General features: G+C 39.3%; 1 protein-coding gene across 7 annotated transcripts in view; it reads left to right on the top strand.

Annotated features, from left to right (window-relative positions):
* The window catches only part of MRPL48 (mitochondrial ribosomal protein L48), a 100,692-nt gene that overhangs the window by 53,340 nt on the left and 24,704 nt on the right, over positions 1-22,648 (top strand). For 4 of the 7 annotated variants that reach the window (XM_077866996.1, XM_077866998.1, XM_077867000.1 and 1 more), the window contains 2 exons: positions 8,121-8,162; positions 17,959-18,047. In XM_077866996.1, coding sequence (XP_077723122.1) covers positions 8,121-8,162; positions 17,959-18,047 — 131 coding nt within the window. Of the gene's footprint in view, positions 1-8,120; positions 8,163-13,495; positions 13,572-17,958; positions 18,048-22,648 lie in introns of those variants that run through there. The other 3 variants (XM_077867001.1, XM_077867002.1, XM_077867003.1) reach the window with 2 other exon arrangements.

The raw sequence follows: 22,648 nt of genomic DNA on the forward strand, positions 1-22,648 counted from the left end.
CTTTGTCTATGTCTCTGCCTCTCTCATGAATAAATATTTTAAAAATCTTTAAAAAAAAAAAGAATATGGAAAATAAACACTTAGAGCAGCCCCAGTGGCGCAGCGGTTTAGCGCCGCCTACAGCCCAGGGTGTGATCCTGGAGACCCGGGATCAAGTCCCACATGGGGCTCCCTGCATGGAGCCTGCTTCTCCCTCTGCCTGTGTCTCTGCCTCTCTCTCTCTGTGTGTCTCTCATGAATAAATAAATAAAATATTTAAAAAAAAGAAAAGAAAAGAAACACTTATATACAAGAAGAAGCTGAAGAACACAGATAATAAAAAAATCACCTGTAATCGTATCATCTAGAGATTATTGTTTAATATTTTGTTGTGTATCCTAACAGGTCTTTTTCTATTTTTCTCTTCATAGATAGATAGATAAGTAGGTAGGTAGATGGATTTTTTGCTTTGTTTTGCAGTAATGGGAACAAATTACACATAATTTTTTTAAAGCTCTATTTATTTTAGAGAGGGAGCAAGCTCAAGCAGAAGAGGCAGCAGGAGAGGGAGAAGGAGAGACCTCAAGCAGACTTCACACTGAGCTTAGAGCCAAATGTGGGGCTTGATCCCATGACCCTGAGATCAGGACCTGAGCCGAAAGCAAGAGTCAGATGCTTAACTGACGACCCCACCCAGGCACCCTGATATGTAATGTTTTTTTTTTTCATTTGTTTTTATTTAAGTTCGATTTGCCAACATATAGTATAACACCCAGTGCTCATCCCATCAAGTGCCCTCCTCAGTGCCTATCACCGAGTTACCCCAACCCCCACCCCCCCGCCTACCTCCCCTTCTGCAACCCTTTGTTGGTTTCCCAGACTTACGAGTTTCTCATGGTTTATCTCCTTTAATTTTTCCCACTCAGTTCCCCTCCTTTCCCTTATAATCCCTATAACTATTTCTTATATTCCCCATATGAGTGAAATCATATGATGATTGTTCTTCTCTGATTGACTTATTTTACTCAGCATAATACCCTCCAGTTCCATTCAGGTCGAAGCAAATGGTGGGTATTCGTCCTTTCTGATGGCTGAGTAATATTCCATTGTGTATATAGACCACATCTTCTTTATCCATTCATCTGTCAAAGGACATCATGGCTCTTTCCACAGTTTGGCTATTGTGGATATTGCTGCTATGAACATTGGGGTGCAGGTCTCTCGGCATTTCACTACATCTGTATCTTTGAGGTAAATACCCAGTAGTGTAATTGCTGGATTGTAGGGTAGCTGTATTTTTAACTTTTTGAGGAACCTCCACACTATTTTCCAGAGGGGCTATACCAGTTTGCATTCCCATCAACAATGCAAGAGGGTTCCCCCTTCTCCACATCCTCTCCAACATTTGTTGTTTCCTGTCTTGTTAATTTTCACCATTCTCACTGGTGTCAGGTGGTATTTCATTGTGGTTTTGATTTGTATTTCCCTGATGGCAAGTGATGCGCAGTATTTTCTTATGTGCTTGTTGGCCATGTCTATGTCTTCTTTGGTGAAATTTCTGTTCATGTCTTCTGCCCATTTCATGATTGGATTGTTTATTTCTTGGGTGTTGATTTTAGTAAGTTCTTTATAGATCTTAGATACTAGCCCTTTATCTGATATGTCGTTTGCAAATATCTTCTCCCATTCTGTAGGTTGTCTTTTAGTCTGTTTGATTGTTTCTTTTAGTTTGTTTGATTGTTTGATTGTTTCTTTTGCTGTACAGAAGCTTTTTATCCTGATAAATTCCCAATAGTTCATTTTTGCTTTTGTTTCCCATGCCTTCATAGATGCATCTTGCAAAAAGTTACTGTGGCCAAGTTCAAAAAGGGTGTTGCCTGTGTTCTCCTCTAGGATTTTGATGGATTCCTGTCTCACGTTTAGACCTTTCAACCATTTTGCGTTTATCTTTGTGTAAGAGAATGGTCTAGTTTCATTCTTCTGCATGTGGTTGTTCCAATTTTCCCAGCACCATTTATTGAAGAGACTGTCCTTTTTCCAGTGGATAGTCTTTCCTGCTTTGTCAAATATTAGTTGACCATAGAGTTGAGTGCCCATTTCTGGGTTCTCTATTTTGTTCTATTGATCCGTGTGTCGGTTTTTGTGCCAGTACCATCCTGTCTTGATGATCACAGCTTGGTAATACAGCTTGAAATCTGGCATTGGTTTTCTTTTTCAATATTCCTCTGGCTATTCAGGGTCTTTTCTGATTCCATACAAATCTTATTTGTTCCAACTCTTTGGGAAAGTCCATGGTATTTTGATAGGGATTGCATTGAATGTGTAAATTGCCCTGGGTAGCATAGACATTTTCACAATATTTATTCTTCCAATCTATGAGCATGGAATGTTTTTTTTTTAAATGTCTAAAAGGTTTTATTGTGTTAATAAAACTCAGAGGTGGTCAAGACTTGGGTGCACACAGGGATGGAATGTAAAATAGTCGTAATGTTATGACTTCATTTTTCATTTTGTGTTTTCAACTCTGCCTTGAAAATCAGAGATGGCTTCTTGGGTAACCTTTCGGGATCACCCAGATGTCTTGGGATCACTTTCTGCAACCTCTGAAAGCCGTAATCTATGGTTGGTTCATTAAGGGCGGTGTAGACAAACCATCTCTTTGTGTCTCCCTCAATTTCTTTCAGAAGTGTTCTGTAGTTTTTAAGATATAGATCCTTTACCTCTTTGGTTAGGTTTATTCCTAGGTATCTTATGCTTTTGAGTGCAATTGTAAATGGGATTGATTCCTTAATTTCTCTTTCTTCAGTTTCATTGTTAGTGTATAGAAATTCCACTGATTTCTGTGCATTGATTTTGTATCCTGCCACATTGCTGAATTGCTGTATGAGTTCTAGCAATCTTGGGGTGGAGTCTTTTGGGTTTTCTATATACAGTATCACGTCATCTACGAAGAGGGAGAGTTTGACTTCTTTGCCAGTTTTTTTTTAAGATTTACTTATTTATTCATGAGAGACACACACGCACACACACAGAGAGAGAGAGAGAGAGAGAGAGGCAGAGACACAGGTAGCGGGAGAAGCAGGATCCCTGCAGAGAGCCTGATGTAGGAATCGATTGTGGATCCCAGGATCATTCCCTGAGCCAAAGGCAGATGCTCAACCCCTGAGCCACCCATGTGTCCCTTCTTTGCCAATTTGAATGCCTTTTATATCTTTTTGTTATTTGATTGCTGAGGCTAGGACTTCTAGTACTATGTTGAATAACAGTGGAGAGAGTGGACATTCCTGTTGTGTTCCAGATCTTAGAGGAAAGGTTCTCAGTTTTTCCCCATTGAGAATGATATTCGCTTTGGGCTTTTCATAAACAGCTTTTAAGATATTGAGGAAAATTCCCTCTATCCCTACACTTTGAAGAGTTTTAGTCAGGAATGGATGCTGTATTTTGTCAAATGCTTTCTCTGCATCTATTGAGAGGATCATATGGTTCTTGTTTTTTCTCTTGTTGATGTGATCTATCACATTGATTGCTTTATGAGTGTTGAACCAGCCTTGCATCCCGGGAACAAATCCCACTTGGTCATGGTGAATAATCCTCTTAATGCACAGTTGGATCCTATTGGCTAGTATCTTGGTGAAGTCTTTGTCTAGTTTTGGAATCAAGGTTGTGCTGGCCTCATAAAATGTATTTGGAAGTATTGCCTTCTTTTCTATCTTTCAAAACAGCTTTAGTAGAATAGGTATTATTTCTTCTTTAAACATTTGATAGAATTCCCCTGGGAAGCCATCTGGCCCTGACTTTTGTGTCTTGGGAGGTTTTTGATGACTGTTTCAATTTCCTTGCTGGTTATTGGCCTGTTCAGGTTTTCTATTTCTTCCTGTTCCAGTTTTGGTATTTGTGGTTTTCCAGAAATGCATCCATTTCTTCTAGATTGCCTAATTTGTTGGCATATAGCTGCTTATAATATGTTTTTAAAATCGTTTGTATTTCCTTGGTATTGGTTGTGATCTCTTTCATTCGTGATTTTATCAATTTGAGTTTTTTTTTTTTTCTTTTTAATAAGGCTGGCTAGGGGTTTATCTATCTCATTAATTCTTTCAAATAACCAACTCCTGATTTTGTTGATCTGTTCTACAGTTATTCTGGTCTCTATTTCATTGAGTTCTGCTCGAATCTTTATTATCTCTCTTCTTCTGCTTGGTGTAGGTTTTACTTGCTGTTCTTTCACCAATTCCTTTAGGTGTGAGGTTAGCTTGTGTATTTGAGCTTTTTCCAATTTTTTTGAGGGAGGCTTGTATTGCAATGTATTTCCCTCTTAGGACCACGTTTGCTGTATCCCAAAGATTTTGAATGGTTGTATCTTCATTTCCATTAGTTTCCATGAATCTTTTTAATTCTTCTCTAATTTCCTGGTTGACCCATTCATCTTTTAATAGGTTGCTCTTTAACCTCCATGTGTTTGAGTGTCTTCCAGATTTCTTTTTGTGATTGAGTTCTAGTTTCAAAGCATTGTGGTCTGAAAATATGCAGGGGACAATCCCAGTCTTTTGTTATTGGTTGAGACCTGACTTGTGACCCAGTATGTGGTCTATTCTGGAGAAAGTTCCATGTGCACTTGAGAAGAATGTGTATTTAGTTGCATTTGGATGTAAAGTTCTGTGAAATCTGTTTGGTCCAGTGTATCATTTAAGGCCCTTGTTTTTTTGGTAATGTTCTGCTTAGAGGATCTGTCATTTGTTGAAAGCGCCATGTTGAAGTTTCCTACTATTAGTGTATTATTACCTAAGTATCTCTTTACTTTTGTTATTAATTGATTGATATACTTGGAAGCTCCCACATTAGGGGCATAAATATTCATGATTGTTAGGTCTTCTTGCTGGATAGACCCTTTAAGTATGATATAGTGTCCCTCTTCATCTCTTACTACAGTCTTTGGTGTAAACTTTAATTTATCTGATATGAGGATTGCTACCTCAGCTTTCTTTTGAGGACAATTTGAATGGTAAATGGTTCTCTAGCCCTTCATTTTCAGGCTGGAGGTGTCCTTAGGTCTAAAATGAGTCTCTTGTAGACAGCGTATAGATGGATCTTGCTTTTTTATCCAACCCAATACCTGCATCTTTTGATGGGATCATTTAGCCCATTCACCTTCAGAGTAACTACTGAAAGATATGAATTTAGTGTCATTGTATTACCTATTCTATTCAGTCCCTGTTTTTGTGGATTGTTTCTTTGGGCTCCTTCTTTCTTTTACAGGGCCCTCCTTAATATTTCCTGCAGAGCCAGTTTGGTGGTCACATATTCTTTCAGTTTCTGCCTGTCCTGGAAGCTCTTTATCTCTCCTTCTATTCTGAATTAGCCTTTCTGGATAAAATATTCCTGGCTGCATGTTCTTCTCATTTAGTACCCTATATATATAATCCCAGCCCTTTCTGGCCTGCCAGGTCTCTGTGGAGAGGTCTGCTGTTAATCTGATATTTCTCTCCATATAAGTCAAGAATCTCTTGTCTCAAACTGCTTTAAGAATTTTCTCTTTATCTTTGAAATTTGCAAGTTTCACTATTAAATGTTGAGGTATTGAATGGTTTTTATTGATTTTGGGGGGGTCCTCTTTATCTCTTGGATCTGAATTCCTGTTTCCTTCCCCAAATTTGAGAAGTTCTCAGCTATGATTTGTTCAAATATACTTTGTGGTCCTCCCTGTCTCTCAGCCTCTTCTGGAAAACTTACTAGATGTATATTCTTCCTTCTCCAGCTATCATTTATTTCCCTAAGCCTTTCCTCATGGGCTCTTGTTTTTCTCTTTTTTCCTCAGCTTCCTTCCTTACCATCAACTTGTCTTCTATGTCACTCACTCTCTCTTCCATCTCATTAACCCTAGCAGTTAGAACATTCAGTTTGGATTGTATGTCGTTTAATCTGTTTTTAATTTTGGCCTGATTAGATCTTAATTCTGTGGTAACAAAGTCTCTAGAGTCCTTTGAGTTTTTTTCCAGAGCCACCAGTAGCTTTATAATTGTACTTCTGAATTGACTTTCTGACATCGTATTTAAATCCAAATTCTGTAACTCTGTTGCAGAAAGTATTGTTTCTGATTCTTTCTTTTGTGGTGAATTCTTCTTTCTAGTTATTTTGTCCAGTGTAGAGTGGCTGAATGAGTGGGCTGAGTCAAAAATATCAACCATGACCTAAGTAAAATACATCCTAGATTCTGAAGAGGTCAGAGACCAGAAAATAAAAGAAAAAGAACAGCAGAACAAAAGGATACTGAAGTAAAAAACAAATTTTAAAAGAAAGTAGTAAAAATAAAAAGCCAAAAACCAAAAACAAAGAAGAAGAAAAAAAAAGTAAAAAAAAAAGTAAAGAAACGAGGAAAAAGAAAAAAAGGGGGTGCTGGGGGATGGTGGTGGTGAAGAAGTGGTAGTGGAGAGAGAATTTAGTTTACCTGAGGGGTCCTAGAGTGTGATACTATTGGTTCTGAGTGTATTTTGTTCTGTATGTTGGTAGATGCTCAATCCCAAATTTGTATAAAGCAGAAATACTTATAGAAAGCCCCAATATGGACCACCAAAATGTAAACAAGATAAAAGAGAGGGGCAGAATGGGAAGAAAGAGAATAAAATCTCACAGAATGAACCAACACAGTTTTCTACTTGGTTCTGGGTGTATGTTGGTCGTTAAGAGTTAGGAGTTAGAAGTTAGAAGTTGGAAGTTAGAAGGTACTAACTTCCACCATTGTAAAACAAGGCAGAAAAAAACAAAAAACAAATACTCATATCTTGTCTATCTACCAAAATTAAATTGAATACGTTGAAGGGAATCCATAAGTGAAAAATATATCTATGACATGTAATTGTAGAAATATGAAGGTCAAAAAGGAAAAAACTTAAAAATGAAGAGCTGGTAAAATATTGTAGTTAATGTGGGAAAAGAGAAAAAATATTGGAAATTTTTAGTCTGATATAAAAATGCATCGTAATGGAAAAAGGAAAAAAAAGGACCCTCTAGTTCTATATACTATTTTCTCTCAGTCCTGGACCTTCCCAGTGCTGCTTGTTCAGTAAACTTTCTTTTCCCTTGTACTTCCAGCAGTTCTGGGGGAGGGTCTGGTGTGCTGATTCTCAGGCATCTGTGCCTGGGCAGAGATGCCCCGCTGCTTGCCAGGTGATGGGCTCAGTATGAGCTGTTTATCCTGTGAGGCCTTTGTTCCCTAGAGGCCCTGCCTCTCCCGGGCACAATGTGAAACAAAGAGGAAAAGCACATCGGGCTCCCTGCGGGGAGCCTGCTTCTCCCTCTGCCTGTGTCTCTCCCTTCTGCCTGTGTTTCTCATGAATAAATAAAATCTTAAAAAAAACAAAAAAACAAAACAAAACAAAACAAAAAACAAAGAGGAAAAGCAAAAATGGCTGTGGCCAGATTTCCAGCTCTTGGAGTCACACTCCCTGTGAGTAACTAACTGCAGTCTCCCAGTCTGCACTGGCCTAGATGGTCCTGGGGACAGGTGCAGGTGCATTGATCTGCACAGCTTGCTGGGCGCCCAGCGGCAGGAGAGTTCTCACTTTCCTGTGCCCTCCATGCTTCCACCTGTCCCAAGGGGAACGAAGGATCACCAACTTTGTCTGCTTGGGTCGGGGATCCGGGGCCCTGTGCCGCTGGACCCATGCCCCTGGGGGCTGCCTTTCCTGAAGAGAATGGGGTACAGCCACCCTGCTGTTGCCAGCCTCTAGGGTAAAGGCAGCTCCGGAGCCAGCTCCCCTAACCCACAGGCTTCTCCTAAATGCCCCATGGGGCTGCGGTGCTCCAGCCCTTTACCAATACCCAACCACAGTTTGCGGGTGGCCCTCCTCTTATAGTGACTCCAGGAATCTTGAGGCTTCCCTGCCCCTCTTGCTATTCTGCCCGATTTCCCTGCTAAGCATTTTTCCATCAGGGAAAACTCCAGTGTGGATTTTTAAAGTTCCTGCTTCTCTAGACGTGGACTTTCCTGCCCTGGAGGCTTTTGCCACTCTGCTTTAGCCCTGCTTAGTCGTGGTTCCTGTCCCCAACTTTATTCTTTTTTATTTTATTTTTTCATCTTCCTACCTTGTTAGAAACAAAAACTTTTCTCTCCATAGCATTCCAGCTGTTCTCTCTTTAAATCTCAGGTCGAATTCATAGGTGTCTAGGATGTTTTGAAAGTTATCTAGGTAAGTTTGTGGGGTCAGGTGAGTTGAAGACCCCTACTCTTCCGCCATCTTGCCCCTCTGTCTGATATATAATATTTTATAATCTTTTTTCTTCTTACTTGATCCATGGTCAATACATTTCTACTACAATAGAGAGATATCTGTATAATTATTTTGAATGTACTGCCTTAAATGTAACAGTTTGAAGGAGAAGATATTGAGTCTGGCTTTGAACATGTTTAATTGGAGTGCCTGTGGGAAGGATATATTAAGTAGCCCATTGTATACAATTGTATGCATTGATCTTGAATTTAAAATATAAGTCTGAGGTGAAACTATAAATTTGGAAGCCATCATATTGTCTATTTTAATTGCAGTGATGGCAATGAAACGTCATGTGAGAACAAGTAGAGAAGAGGCCCAAGGATCAGGCCCTTAAGAACTCTGACATTTAAAAATGAGGTAGAGAGCAGCCCAGGTGGCTCAGGGGTTTAGCTCCACCTTCAGCCCAGGGCCTGATCCTGGAGACCCGGGATCAAGTCCCACGTCAGGCTCCCTGCATGGAGCCTGCTTCTCCCTCTTCCTGTGTCTCTGCCTCTCTCTCTCTGCGTCTCTCATGAATAAATCAAATCAAATCAAATCAAATCAAATCAAAAATAAAAAAAAATAAAAGCGAGGTAGAGAGTGGGGTGCCTTGGTGGCTCAGTAGGTTGAGTGCCTGACTCTTGATTTTGTTTCAGGTCATGATGTCAGGGTCCTGGGATTAAGCCCCAAGTGGGGCTCTATGCTCAGTGGGGAGTCTGCTTAAATTCTTTCTCCCTTTCCCTTTGCTCTTCCCCCCGCTAGAGTACATGTGCTCGCATTCTCTCTTGCTCTCTCTTAAATAAATAAATAAATCTTTAAAAAAAAAAAGGTGAGTAGAGGGTAAAAGAGATGTCTAATGAGGTTGAAAAAAAGGAGGCCAAAATGGTAGGAAAAAGCCAGCATAGTACAATTTGATGTCAGTCAAAAGGAGAGTGTTTTAAGAAGGAAAGAGTGGTTAACCATGTTGGTGTTACAACTGTGTGCTGCTGAGAGATCCCAAAAGATAAGAACTTAACATTCTTTGGCTTTAGCAACATGGAAGTCACTGGTGACTTTATGAAAGGAGTTTCTTGTGCAGGTGGGGTGAAGCCAGTTGTGGAAGTCAGCTTGCCTTGACAGGTGAATGGGAGTTGGGGAGCTAGAGAAAGCTGTTCACAATGTTTTTATGAAGTTTGAGTGGGAGGGGAGAGAATTGACAGGAAGTGGAGAGGACTGTGGGGTCCAGGAAAGGTTTTATTTTATGTTTTTTTTTTTCCCCTCTCAATGACATTTTTTATTTCGAAAGATAAAAAAATACGGAAGAGTATAAAAAGATAATAAGTCAAATAACCCCAGAGTTAACAATTACTAACATTTTGCTAGATTTTATTTTTTGTTTTGTTTTGTTTTAAAAAGAGATTATGTTCAAGTGCTCTTATTCCCTAAGTTTGGTCTTATCCCTTACCCTCAACTAGAGGCAAAGTTTATTTTGAACTGGTATATATTCTGAGGAAAGTTATTTTTTTTTAAATTACTATTAAATTATCAATTGTAAGAATTGTAAATACATTTACATAGGTGCATAGGATAAGAATAAATATAAACTGTACAAAAAGGTATATGATAAAAAGTCAAATTTTCTATTTCCCAGTCTTACTCCCCAGTGATAGCCACTTAAAGCAGTTTCTTTTATATTTCTCAAGAAGTTTTATGCATATGTGGACATATATATTCTGTGTGTGTATCACTATATCTTAATGCTGGACATTTAGGTTGTTCAGAGTTTTTGCTGTTTCAAAAAATGCTGCAACAACCATCTTAATACATCTTTGTGAACTTGTTCCCAAACATTTATAAGCTAAATTCCTGGAATTGAAATTGCTGAGTCAAATGATTATGATTAAATATTTTGGTAAGTATCACCTGATTGCCCTTTAGAGAAGTTGCATTAATTTACATTTCTATTTCCTGGTCAAAACTGGGTTTTATAAAATATCTTATATTTTTGGTAGTAAAAAAATTATGTCTCATAATTTGCATTTCTTAAGAGAGTTTATCGTCTTTCTGCATTTTTATTGGCAATTTTTATTTCTTTCCTTGTGAACTGTCTATACTTTTTGCCCATTTTTTTATTGAGTTTCTGGCTTTTTTATTTTTAATTTACAAGAATTTTTTTTATATAGTTCTTTTTTAAATTTATTTGTTTATTCATGAGAGACACAAAGAGAGAGGCAGAGACATTGGCAGAGGGAGAAGCAGGCTCCCTGTAGGGAGCATGATGTCAGACTCCATCCCAGGACCCCGGGGTCACGACCTGAGCTAAAGGCAACCACTCAACAACTGAGCCACCCAGGTGCCCCTGTAGTTTTTATATATTAAGAAAATTAGTATTTTTCATCTCTGCTTTGCATTGCTTCTAGTTATCTGTCTTTTGACTTTTTGTGTTTTTGTTGAAAAGAAGTTTTATGTTTTTATATAGCTAAGTTTATTAAACTTTGATTTCTATCTAGGTTTTTGTTTCTTGCTTAAAAAGATCTCTATTCCAAGATTAGTTTTAAAAATCCTTCGTATTATCTTCTGGTATTTTTTTCCCTTCATATATGAGATGTATCTGGAATGAGAAGTGAGTAGGGATGCAGGTTTTCCCCAAAATGTGTAGTTAACTGTTTCAAACTTATTGAAACATCCATCTTCTCCTCAGAGGTTTGACAAGATTATCTTTATCATATACTAAGTTTCCATAAAAATCTGAGATTATTTTAACTTTGTTTTGTTCCATTGATTTGTCTGTATATTTGATGCCATTACTATCCTTTTAAAATATTGGTTATATAGTTTTGTAGTATATTTTAGTATTTGAGAGGTACTTAAATCTGAGGATTTTTTGGTTTTATTTTGTTTTTAAAGCTGGAATCAAAAAGGCCTGGTAAGACCTATTGAAGGAAATCCAGCAGGGATCCTTCTGAAGAGAGAGGTGGGGGATAATATAATTTGCTCAAATAGTTTTCTTTTATTAAGATTTTTGAGAGTGAGTGGGGTAAGGAGGGGAAGGGGGAAAGAATCTCAAGCAGGCTTCATGCTGAGTGTGGAGCCCAACAGAGGGCTCTATCCCCATACCCTGAGATCATGACGCCAGCTGAAACCAAGAGTTGGGCCACCCAGACGACCCTTAAACAATTTTCTATTTAGAGAAATTTAAGCTGTCTTCACGACTTTGCAATGTAAACAACACTATGATACGTATCCTTATATATCTTTGTCTGATTATTTACTTAGGATTCATTTCTAACCGTCAAAATCTTGGGTTAAAAGAAATGGACGGGGATCCCTGGTGGCGCAGCGGTTTGGCGCCTGCCTTTGGCCCAGGGCGTGATCCTGGAGACCCGGGATCGAATCCCACATCGGGCTCCCGGTGCATGGAGCCTGCTTCTCCCTCTGCCTGTGTCTCTGCCTCTCTCTCTCTCTCTCTCTCTCTCTGTAACTATCATAAATAAAAAAAAAAAAAAAAAAAAAAAAAAAAAAAAAAGAAATGGACGTTTTTAAAGCTATTGAATATGTATTACCAAATTCGTCTCCAGAAAGATTGTGCTATTTTATTCTTCTTTGGTATTTGAGAATCCCTTTTTATATAGTCATCAATATTAAGTGTTATTTTTTTAATATTTGGTAATATAAGTTTAAACATGTCATCCCTTGTATTTGTAATTTGTATGTCTTTGATTACTAGTTGATTGACCATATTTTCTTTTTTAAAATATTTTATTTATTTATTCATGAGAGACATAGAGAGAGAGAGAGAGGCAGAGACATAGGCAGAGGGAGAAGCAGGCCCCATGCAAGGAGCCTGATGTGGGACTTGATCCCGGGACCCGTGGGATCAGCCCAACCGCTGAACCACCCAGGCATCATGGTTGACCATATTTTCATATATGTACTGGCCATTTATCTTATTCTTTGCTCATTTTTCTTTTTTAAAAAAATTATTTGTTTATTTATTTATTTATTTATTTATTTATTTATTTATTTATTCATAGAGACACAGAGAGAGAGAGAGGCAGAGACACAGACAGAGGGAGGAGCAGGCTCCATTCAGGGAGCCCAACATGGGACTCCATCCCACGTCTCCAAGATCACACCCCGGGCTGCAGGCAGTGCTAAACCGCTGTGCCACCGGGGCTGCCCTTTGCTCATTTTTCATTTGTTGTCAGGGAATCTCAGTGCCTAGAAGGCCCAAGGTAATTCACCAAACTTGGCATGCCAGGATAATTCTACTTGAAAGCACATAGTTTTGTTAGCATTTTTCATGGATTCTTTGAGATATCCATAAAGTCAGAAATTCCAATATTGAATTACATTGGTTTTCAGAAAAGAGTGGGGAGCGGTGCCTACCTTTACCCACCATACTCTCTGTGGGCCTGGGTACCATCCCAGCTATTCTCTTTAAAAGGTGGGCATGATTGTAGTGACTGCCTTTTTCTTACTGTTTTTAAACATATAGAGAGAAGTAAAAGATATACATATGAAGAGGTCTGAAGAGGTTAAATGAAGAGAACACAGAGTTGTCTCATTACAGCATGAGCAAAAAGGTGGAATCAGGAACATGGCACATTCAAAGCCAAGTAGTTCAGTGTACTATAATTAGAAAAACTGGAAAAATTTTGAAAAGAGATTTTGAAAAAAGTGGGTAGCTGCCAAGGCCAAATCATTGCAGCTTATCTTGGTAAAATATCTTAAGAGCCCAGTGTGTTACCTAAAACTGACAACTTGGAGATCAAGACCCAAGTGAAGATCAAGAGTCAGATGCCCAACTGACTGAGCCACCTAGGTGCCCCATAAAGGCAATTTTCTGAGTGTATGCTATTTGCCAGGTGTGGGTGTATACCTGCCCTTGTGGTGTGTAAGGGACGTCCCGTCTATTGAATGGAGAGAATATCCTGTAATTAATCTTGACTGGGGCTACCCCAGTGTTTTCCTCTTTCTCTCCAGCATAACCCTGCTATAAAAATGCTGTTCTAATATCGAAGGAGAAATAATTAAAATGATGATGTTTACCCCTATCCTGGACTGATGGATTTCATTCCCAGTTTAGTAAACAGACACACTGAAGGACAGTTGGCTTTGGCATATATAAAGTAAACGGATGTGATGCGGGAAAAGTCAATATGTGATTACATCCTATAATTGTGCTTATTGAAAGATCTTCAGAGCCTCCTTTGAAACCCTGGGGTTCTGTATCTTCAGTGAAAAGAATTGTCTTTCCTCTTAGGAGGCTGCAATGTTAGTGCAACAGCAGGAGACCCAGTTGGATGACAAGGAGCAAGGGAAGAATTCAGTTGAACTTATTAGAAATTGGAGGCTTTCAAACTGGTACATTTTATAACATAAACAAATGGCTAATTAAGCAGTTTAAACGCTGGTAGTTTGACCAAAACCTTTCATTTAAGGGGGAAAATGGCTAATTTAACAGTAGTTTGAACCAACTTCTTAATTAACCAGCTGCTCTAATTATAGGAATTGCCCTAAGCTGAATTTGAAAATGCTTCCTTGCCAAGGAATTCTGGCAGATGAGAGGCTGAGGCAGGAATGTGGTGCTTTCACCTAAGATGTGTTATCCCCAAAGATCACCTTTTGGTTCTGCTGTTTGAAACCACTGAGGGGGGTGATTGAGTTTCTGTGTACTTAAAAACGATGGTTGGCATCTGAGTTTTCTTTAAATATTTTTGTTTTTATTTTTATTTTATTTTAAATATTTTTAAAAATTTATTCATTTGAGAGAGACAGAGAGTGAACGAGAGCATGATCAGAGGGTAGGGGCAGAGGGAGAGGGAGAAGCAGACTTCCCATTGAGCAGAGAGCCCCAATGGGGGCTGGATCCCAAGACCCCAGGATCATGACCTAAACCAAAAGCAGACACTTAACCAAATGAGCCACCCAGGCGCCCAATTTTCATTCTTTATACAAAATGTTTTACTATATGGCGGAGGCATGGAAGAGCTATAATCATGAAGTAAACTTGATGATCTTTGAATGTTCAGGGTAGCAGAAGAGTTTCATGGAGATGGTGATATTTGAGCTGACCCTGGAGGCTGGCTAGGATTTCACCAGTCAGAGAAGTGTAGTCTGAGCAGGAGGTACTGCCCAGTATGGCACAGAACCATGACAATTGCATGATTTATACAGAATGGCAAGTGTAGCTCTGTGGTTGAGGAACAAAGTTTTAAAGGCCTGGAGGAGTAGGAGAATGAGGAGATGAAGTCATTGGAACTATATTATAAAATCAAGTTTCTTAAATACTTACCTAAGGAGTGTGAACATTTTGAAATATAGCAAAGACCTTCTCTGCCTCATTCATTGGTGTTTCTGTAGTGCCTGGTACAATGCCTGGCACATAGTAAGTATTTTTTAAAAATTATGTGCGTAGGATGAATAAATGGTTGAATTAATGAAAGAGAAGAATGTCATTAGGTTTGTGTTTTAGAAGGATTAGTTTGGGGGATTCCTGGGTGGCTCAGTGGTTTAGCGCCTGCCTTCGTGATCCTGGGGTCCCGGGATCGAGTCCCACATCAGGCTCCCTGCATGGATCCTGCTTTTCCCTCTGCCTGTGTCTCTGCCTCTCTCTCTCTCTCTCTCTCTCTGTCTCTCATGAGTAAATAAAATCTTTAAAAAAAAGAAGGATTAGTTTGTCAGCTCGAGAGGATGGAATAGAGAGGGGATGTGGATACAGTGAGATCACCAACAACAATTTAGCCAAGGCTGCCACTTGAATCTCTTAACCCATCCATGCTCTCTCTCCCTTTTTCCATGTACCAACCAAAGTGATCTTTTAAAAACATATCAGGCATATACTTTTCCCTGTTCAGCTTGAAATCCAAACTCTTCACAAAGCCTAGTGTGGTATGTTCCCACTCACTGCTCTAGGCTCTGGTATACTCTGTGCCCTTCTCACCCTGACAGCCTTTCTTTTCCTTTTCCTTACCCCTCTTTCAAGAATGCATCTGTTACCGAGGCCGATTCATTGTTCCTTCCTCTAGGCACATAGTGCCTTGCTCTCATCTATTAAAGTAATTTGTGTACTGTAAGGTAATTATCTGCTTTCCTATCATCCTTCCCTAGTACACACTGAGCATCTCCAGGTAAAGTGGCATATTCTAGTCATCTTTGTCCCAATGTGTATACAGTTGTTGGCATGTAGCAGTATGTGTGGACTAACACATATCATAAAAGGGACTCATGATATCTAAGGTTTGTCTTGATGAAACAATGTGGATTATAAAGGCAGGATTGGCCTGGCAAAGAGCAGACCTGCTTGGAAGCCCATTTTATTCTATTTTTTTATTTTTATTTTTTTTAATTTTTATTTATTTATGATAGTCACACACACACACAGAGAGAGAGAGAGAGAGAGAGAGGCAGAGACACAGGCAGAGGGAGAAGCAGGCTCCATGTACCGGGAGCCCGACGTGGGATTCGATCCCGGGTCTCCAGGATCGCGCCCTGGGCCAAAGGCAAGTGCTAAACCACTGCGCCACCCAGGGATCCCGGAAGCCCATTTTAGAAAAGAGAAGCCCAAGAAACATTTCACTTCTTCACATCTTTTCTGTTTTACCTCCCCATAGAGATGAGGATAGGACCATAGGAACTGAGAGGAAAGGGAGCGGGACCTAAGACTAACACTAATCCAGGAGGTAGAGAGTGAGCAAGAGAGACAGACATAGAAGAGCCATGTAGTACTGGTTTCAGTGAAAGGGTAGAGATAAGGAACTGACATCTGAGCTAGGAAAAATCATATCTAGCTAGATTTTATATTCCAGAAATTCAGACGTCATAAGAACCCACCTGGGCAAAGGCCTTTCATCCAGATAGAACTGGGTTTATTTTTTTATTTTTATTATTTATTTATTTTTTAAAGATTTTATTTATTTATTCATGAGAGACACAGAGAGAGAGAGAGAGAGAGAGAGGCAGAGACATAGGTAGAGGGAGAAGGAGGCTCCATGCAGGGAGCTCAATGTGGGACTCGATCCTGGGACTCCAGGATCACTACCTGGGCCGACAGCAGGCGCTAAACTGCTGAGCCACCCAGGTATCCCTAGACCTGGGTTTAAATTGCAGTTCTGCCTTTTACTTGCTGGATGTCCTTGGCCATTTCACCATATTTTCTGAACTACAGTATCTCTTTTTTTTAAATTGTTTTAAATTTTAATTCCAGTATAGCTAATGTACAGTGTTATACTAGTTTCAGGTGTACAATATTGTGATTTAACAATTTCATGCATCACCCCTGGGTGATGATCATCAGGTAAGTATGCTTTATAGTCCCCATTACCTGTTTGACTCTCTCCCCAACCAATCTCCCCTCTGGTAACCATCAGTTTGTTCTGTAGAGTTAAGAGTCTGTTTCTTGGCTTGTCTCTCTCTCTTTTTTATCTTTGTTCATTTGTTTTGTTTCTTAAATTCCCCATATCAGTGAAATCATATGGTATTTGTTTTTGTCTGACTGACTTATTTCTTTTTTTTTTTTTGACTGACTTATTTCACTTAATCTTATACTCTCTAGGTCTATCCATGTTGTTGCAAATGGCAAAATTTCATTCTTTTTTTATGGCTGAGTAATATCCTGTTGTATATGTATATATACCACATATCCTTTATCCATTCATCATTTGGTAGACACTTGGGCTGTTTCCATAATTTGGCTATTGTAAATAATGCTGCTATAAACATAGAGGTGCATATATCTCTTTGAATTAGTGTTTTTATGTTTTTTTGGGTACATACCCAGCAGTGTGATTAGTGGATAATACCACTTTTTGAGAAACCTCCATATTGTTTTCCACAGTGGCTGCACTAGTTTGCATTCCCATCAACAATGCACGAGGGTTCCTTTTTCTCCACATCCCTGCCAATATTTGTTGTTTCTTTTGTTTTTGATTTTTAGCCATTCTGACAGGAATGAGGTGATATCTCCTTGTAGTTTTTATTTGCATTTAGTTCCCTGATGATGAGTGATATTGAGCATCTTCTCATGTGTTGAGCTACAGTTTCTTTATTTTTAAACAAGGATAAAAATAATGAAGACTCAAGTCCTTCCTCGAAGGTGGACCCAAGTGGTGCATCACCAGACCTACCACAATAAATATGTGAATGGAGAGCCTAGTTTATACTTGATAGTAGTATACACACACACCGTTCTGTACCTTAGGCTTTTGTTTTCATTGTTATTTACTTAGCAATGTGTATTGGAGATGTTCCATATTAGCACAAATAAATCTAATAGATGGTATGTAAAACTTTGTGGAAATCTGTGATTGTCCTCTTACCTGCTTGTATTTGCCACCTATTTCTTTCTCTGTATGATCCACATTAGAAAACTTCAAAAGAAAAAAAAAAGAAAAAAAAAAAAAGAAAAAAAAAGAAAACTTCAAAAGGATTATTGCCTGTTGAGGAGCAAGAGAAAACAGGAACACTGTGAGAATGTATTTTCTCCGATCACCAGTGGCCGTAGCAGGAGAGAATTTCTCAAAGAAAGATAGGTAGCGGGGAGTGGGTATGATTGAGGTACCAAAGGGAGAGATAAAGGGGGTAAATAAGGGTCAGCTCAATATCAAGAAATAGCTCTGGTTCTTTAAGCCAGCAAGAGACCTGCTATCCCCAGATATTCCCAGTCTTGTGGTAGAGAATTGGTCTCCTCACGTGTGATCTGTCTGCCCTGAAGGAGCTTTGAAACAGGTTTGTCTTATTTTCTGTTTTTTAGGTGGCATTCTGCTGAATACCAGTCGGCACTACAAGTCAAAGCCTACCCATGGCATTGGAAGATACAAGCACCTAGTTAAAGCACAGGAGGTAAAGAGAGTAGGGGTCCTTTAGAAGAGGATAGTGTGTGGCTTTTGCACAGACTAAAGATCACATATGTATAGGGTGGATAATATTGAAGGTAGAAGGGTGGGGGGACACCTTTTAGTCCTCTCCAGTTATTTAGTTTGGATATTATCCACAGTGAGCTGTTTCTGCCAGCTCTCAATCTTGTCCCTACACTTAGTGAAAAGCAAATGATTTGGTTTTATTATTTGTGGTACTTAAAAAAAAATCTTCTTAATATTTATTTCAGTATGGACCCCAGAATAAATGATACATTCACTTAAGCTGAATTGATGGTTTGTGGCAAGTAGTGGCGGATTAGTATTTTCAGCCAAATAGATTTACAGTATTTGCAGATTTAAAAGATATTTATGTTCCTTGGATCCATTGTCACAGATAATTGGGAATTAGTTCTAAGCATTATAAGATTATTTAGCCCATTTCTTAGGATTTCCATAGCTACAGGATTGCTTCTGTGGTAGTGAGATTTCTGTGCATGTGCAGAGGATTTTGTGGTGAGGTGGATCCAACACCGGCCTGAAAATCAGAAAGTCTGGTTTTGAGTCATGATTCTCTCACTTCCTGTAAATAGTAGTTAAGAAGGATTTTGCTCTTCTTTTTAGGGAGACTTCAACATCCCTCTTGGTTCTTTGGCTTGTTGTAATGCTCCCACATAACCATGAACTTTTCCTGTTGCCCCTTTCTCTCCTTAGCAGAGGTCCAGTACACTATATTTGGGCCTCAGAAGCCATTAAACTTGCCATGTTTTCCTGAGCATCCTCCTTCTAGCAAGGAATTTCATGAGAGGACCATTGCCACTTGTATTAGGCAGTCTCCCAGTGGGAAATAGCCCAACTAAAATTATTCATTTGTAGTTTGTAGTAGGAAGAGGACTGAAAATTGGGAACCAGGAAACTTGGAGGCTTAGTTATGCCACTAATTACACCTTCATGACTTTGTTATTGTTGTTGTTTTTCATAAATTTATGTTATTGGTGTTCAATTTGCCAACATATAGAATAACACCCAGTGCTCATCCCATCAAGTGTCCCCCTCAGTGCCTGTCACCCAGTCACCCCCACCCCCCGCCCACCTCCCTTTCTACCATCACTAGTTCGTTTCCCAGAGTTAGGAGTCTCTCATGTTCTGTCTCCCTTTCTGATATTTCCCACTCATTTTTTCTCCTTTCCCCTTTATTCCCTTTCACTATTTTTTGTATTCCCCAAATGAATGAGACCATATAATGTTTGTCCTTCTCCGATTGACGTATTTCACTCAGCATAATCCTTCATGACTTTGGATAATTAACCTTGCTCCTTTGAGCATTGTAGGCTCTGAAATTATATGTAAAATGTTTTCTATGTGCGATTTTTTCTGAAAAGAGAGTCCATTGCTTTTATCAGAGTCTTTTATAAAGGCTGAGAAACTGGATTAGAATATCTTTAAGAGTCTTTTGGCTCGGGATGCCTGAGTTGCTCAGTGGTTGAACGTCTGGCCTTTGGATCGGAGAATGATCCCAGAGTTCCAGGATCCAGTCTTACATCGGGTTCCCTGCATGGAGCCTGCTTCTCCCTCTGCCTGTGTCTCTGCCTCTCTCCCTCTGTGTCTCTCAAGAATAAATAAATAAAATCTAAAAAAAAAAAAAAAAAAAAAAAAAAGCTCTGGTATCATGTAACTCTGTGATGCTCTGAAACATTTATTGAACATCTATTATGTGGTAGTCATTGTTGAGGGTGCCCTGTCTATTCAGACTGGATTGTAATACAATTTTAGAAGATGAATGAACAAGAACCAGTCAGTGCTCAGAGAGCTGGCAAACCATTAGAGGTAAAACACAGATAATTGTGCTCCTCAGCAGAAAGTAACAGGTACTAAAAGGAAGATACAAAGTGCTATTAAAATTCAAAAGAAGGAAAAAAAAAAAATAAAATAAAATAAAATTCAAAAGAAGGAGTAATCTACACCTTTTCTGAGTTGTGACACCTTAGAGTAGTTGTTGGAGTTGTTTTATTTTGGAATATCCCTCTTCTAAAAGTTCTATATAAATTAGTAGGAGATAAAATTCATTTTGTTAAGATGTGTGTTCTTTGTTATTTTTTTCTTAATTTCTTGGCCCCTATGTCTTAAAAGATAATTTTCTGTGTATGCCATGCTCTCACTTGCTCCCTAGGTTGGTATAAAAGGAAGTTTAATGCCATAATAATAACATCTGTCCCTATCTTTCTCCCTAGTTTCTTCTCTCATCTCAGGGATACCATGTTTTAACTGCATTGAGCCTCTTGCTTTTTTATCCAAATCATCATACTGTTTTAGAGCCTCTCACAAGTCTCTCTATGAAATACATATGTTTCAAGGCTGTTCTGTTTACTTGGAGTATCTTCTCCCTCTTTTTACTTGGCTAATATATCCTCAATCTTTAAATTCTAGTGAGGAGGGCAGCCCGGGTGGCCCAGCAGTTTAGAGCTGCCTTCAGCCCAGGGCCTGATCCTGGAGAACCAGGATCGAGTTCCACGTCAGGCTCCCTGCATGGAGCCTGCTCCTCCCTCTGTGTCTCTGCCTCTCTCTCTCTCTCTCTCTCTCTCTCTCTCTCTCTCTGTGTCTACCATAAATAAATAAATAAAATCTTTAAAAAAAAAATTCTAGTGAGGAAGTAGGGTGAGGAGGGAAAAAATGAAGATCTCCTTCTGAAATACCTTCCTGGATTCCCAGCCATGGATTACTTGTCCTACCATGAGCTGCTAGAGTTCCTTGAGCTTCCTCTGTACTATGACTTACTGCTCTGTTTTAATTGTCCGTTTGATGACCATTTCCCCTTCTAGATGGTGAGCTTTCTTAGAGTAGAGGCCATGTGTCTGTGTCTTCAGTTTGCAGCAGGGAGCCTGACATCAAGTAGAGGACAGTAAATATTGATTGAGCTGAACTGATATGTGGTTATTGGAACTGCTCCGAGGTTTTGTAAATCAGAGCTGGCAAACACAACTCACTATTTGTAAACAGCTGGTTCCAGATGACCTTGGTTGCTTGAGGGGAGTGATGCTCTCTTTGGTTAAGGTTATAGGCTTTTCTCTGATGTCGTTCGTTGTCCCTGGGTAGCTACCCAGATAGTAGTGAAAGCTGCTGCAGGCTCCTTGCTTCCTGCATGGGACAGTTCGCAAAACCTCTCATCTGCCAGCTTGCAGAGGCTCTGTCCCAGGTTCCTGTCTCTTCTGTTGCAATGGGGAACTGGACTAGAAAAGAAGGCATCCTGTGGTCCCCTTTCTCTCCCTAAGCATAGATCCTAGAAAAAACAATAAGCAATCAAATTCTCTTTTTTAACTCAGGGTCCCATACTGAGTCCTCTCCTCCCTTTAGCCCCACATCCTTAAGACAAGAGTTCATTCTCAGGCACAAAGTGCCCAGGCATTATGGTATTTCTGCTAGTGTAATCTTACATGTTGTATAACCCAGCTTGACTGGCATCAAGGGATCACATTTTAGAGCTTATCTCCACCTAGCACTGTGTCTCAATGTGTAGATCTCATTATTTCCTCAAGGGTCCTGAATCACCTTGTTGAATTTAAAAGGCTTCAGATTGTTTGGAGTGATTTTTATCTCATAGAAATAAATGTGTAGTCCTTTGTATTTGTAGAGTGCTAGGTTATTTCTCCTAAGACCGCTTACTTGACCTCAGCTGTTGTCCTGCCTTCAGTCTTGGGGTAATAACAATCCAAGAACCAGAGAATTGCTAAGAGGAAGATGTGGGATGATGAAATGGAGGCAACATAAATTGTTGTCAGTTTATAATTGTTTTGTGTTCTATTTTCTAGGCCCTGGGGCAAGAGAGTAATGGGTATCTTGTAATGTAAGCAATTTACTTCCTTTTTATAGAATGGCCCCCTAGGAGGTGAGATGTCTTTTCTCTTGGAAACTCTTTACACTGTTGACATAGAGGAGGTGTCTGTCATTTATGACACCTTTTTAGTTTGTTGTAACACCCATAGATAGATTAGCTCCCACAGCCACAAGTCTGTGAGGAGACTGTGGCATCATTCCCAGAAAAATCAGCAGATCAGAATCACTTTATGGTGACAGTCCTAGCTTCCTGGGAACAGAAAGATTAATTTTTGCTGGTGCAGTAACTGTAGGGCTTGACATGGATTATAGGACTGATTTATGGAAGAGTTGGTTTAAATTAGCATCCACATTTTCCCTCAAGTCTACCCCCTGTAACTCATTGAAAAGAAAAACCATCATTGAGCATCTACTATGTGCCAGGCACTGTGTGAGCACAAATGATGCTCAGGTAAATGGGACACAGTCTTCCTACCAAAAGCATAGAGCAGGCTAGGAAGATAGTGCTCAAAAATGTAACTAACTACACGTGTACGTGTTTTATTTGGGGGAATGAACTAAATAACAAGAGAACAAGGTTAAGGAAGCAATTTTCCCTGAAAGGGTCAGTGAAGGTGTTATGGAGGTCACCTCAACAAACATTTACTACTAAAACAAACAAACAAAACCCAAACATTTACTAAATGCCACTCGCATTCATACACTGAGTATGTAAAGTGAACTGACTTTTGGAGTATCCAGCTGTGTGGGGTACAC

Source organism: Canis aureus, chromosome 23 (assembly GCF_053574225.1).
Source record: "Canis aureus isolate CA01 chromosome 23, VMU_Caureus_v.1.0, whole genome shotgun sequence".
NCBI classification, from domain to species: Eukaryota; Metazoa; Chordata; class Mammalia; order Carnivora; family Canidae; genus Canis; species Canis aureus.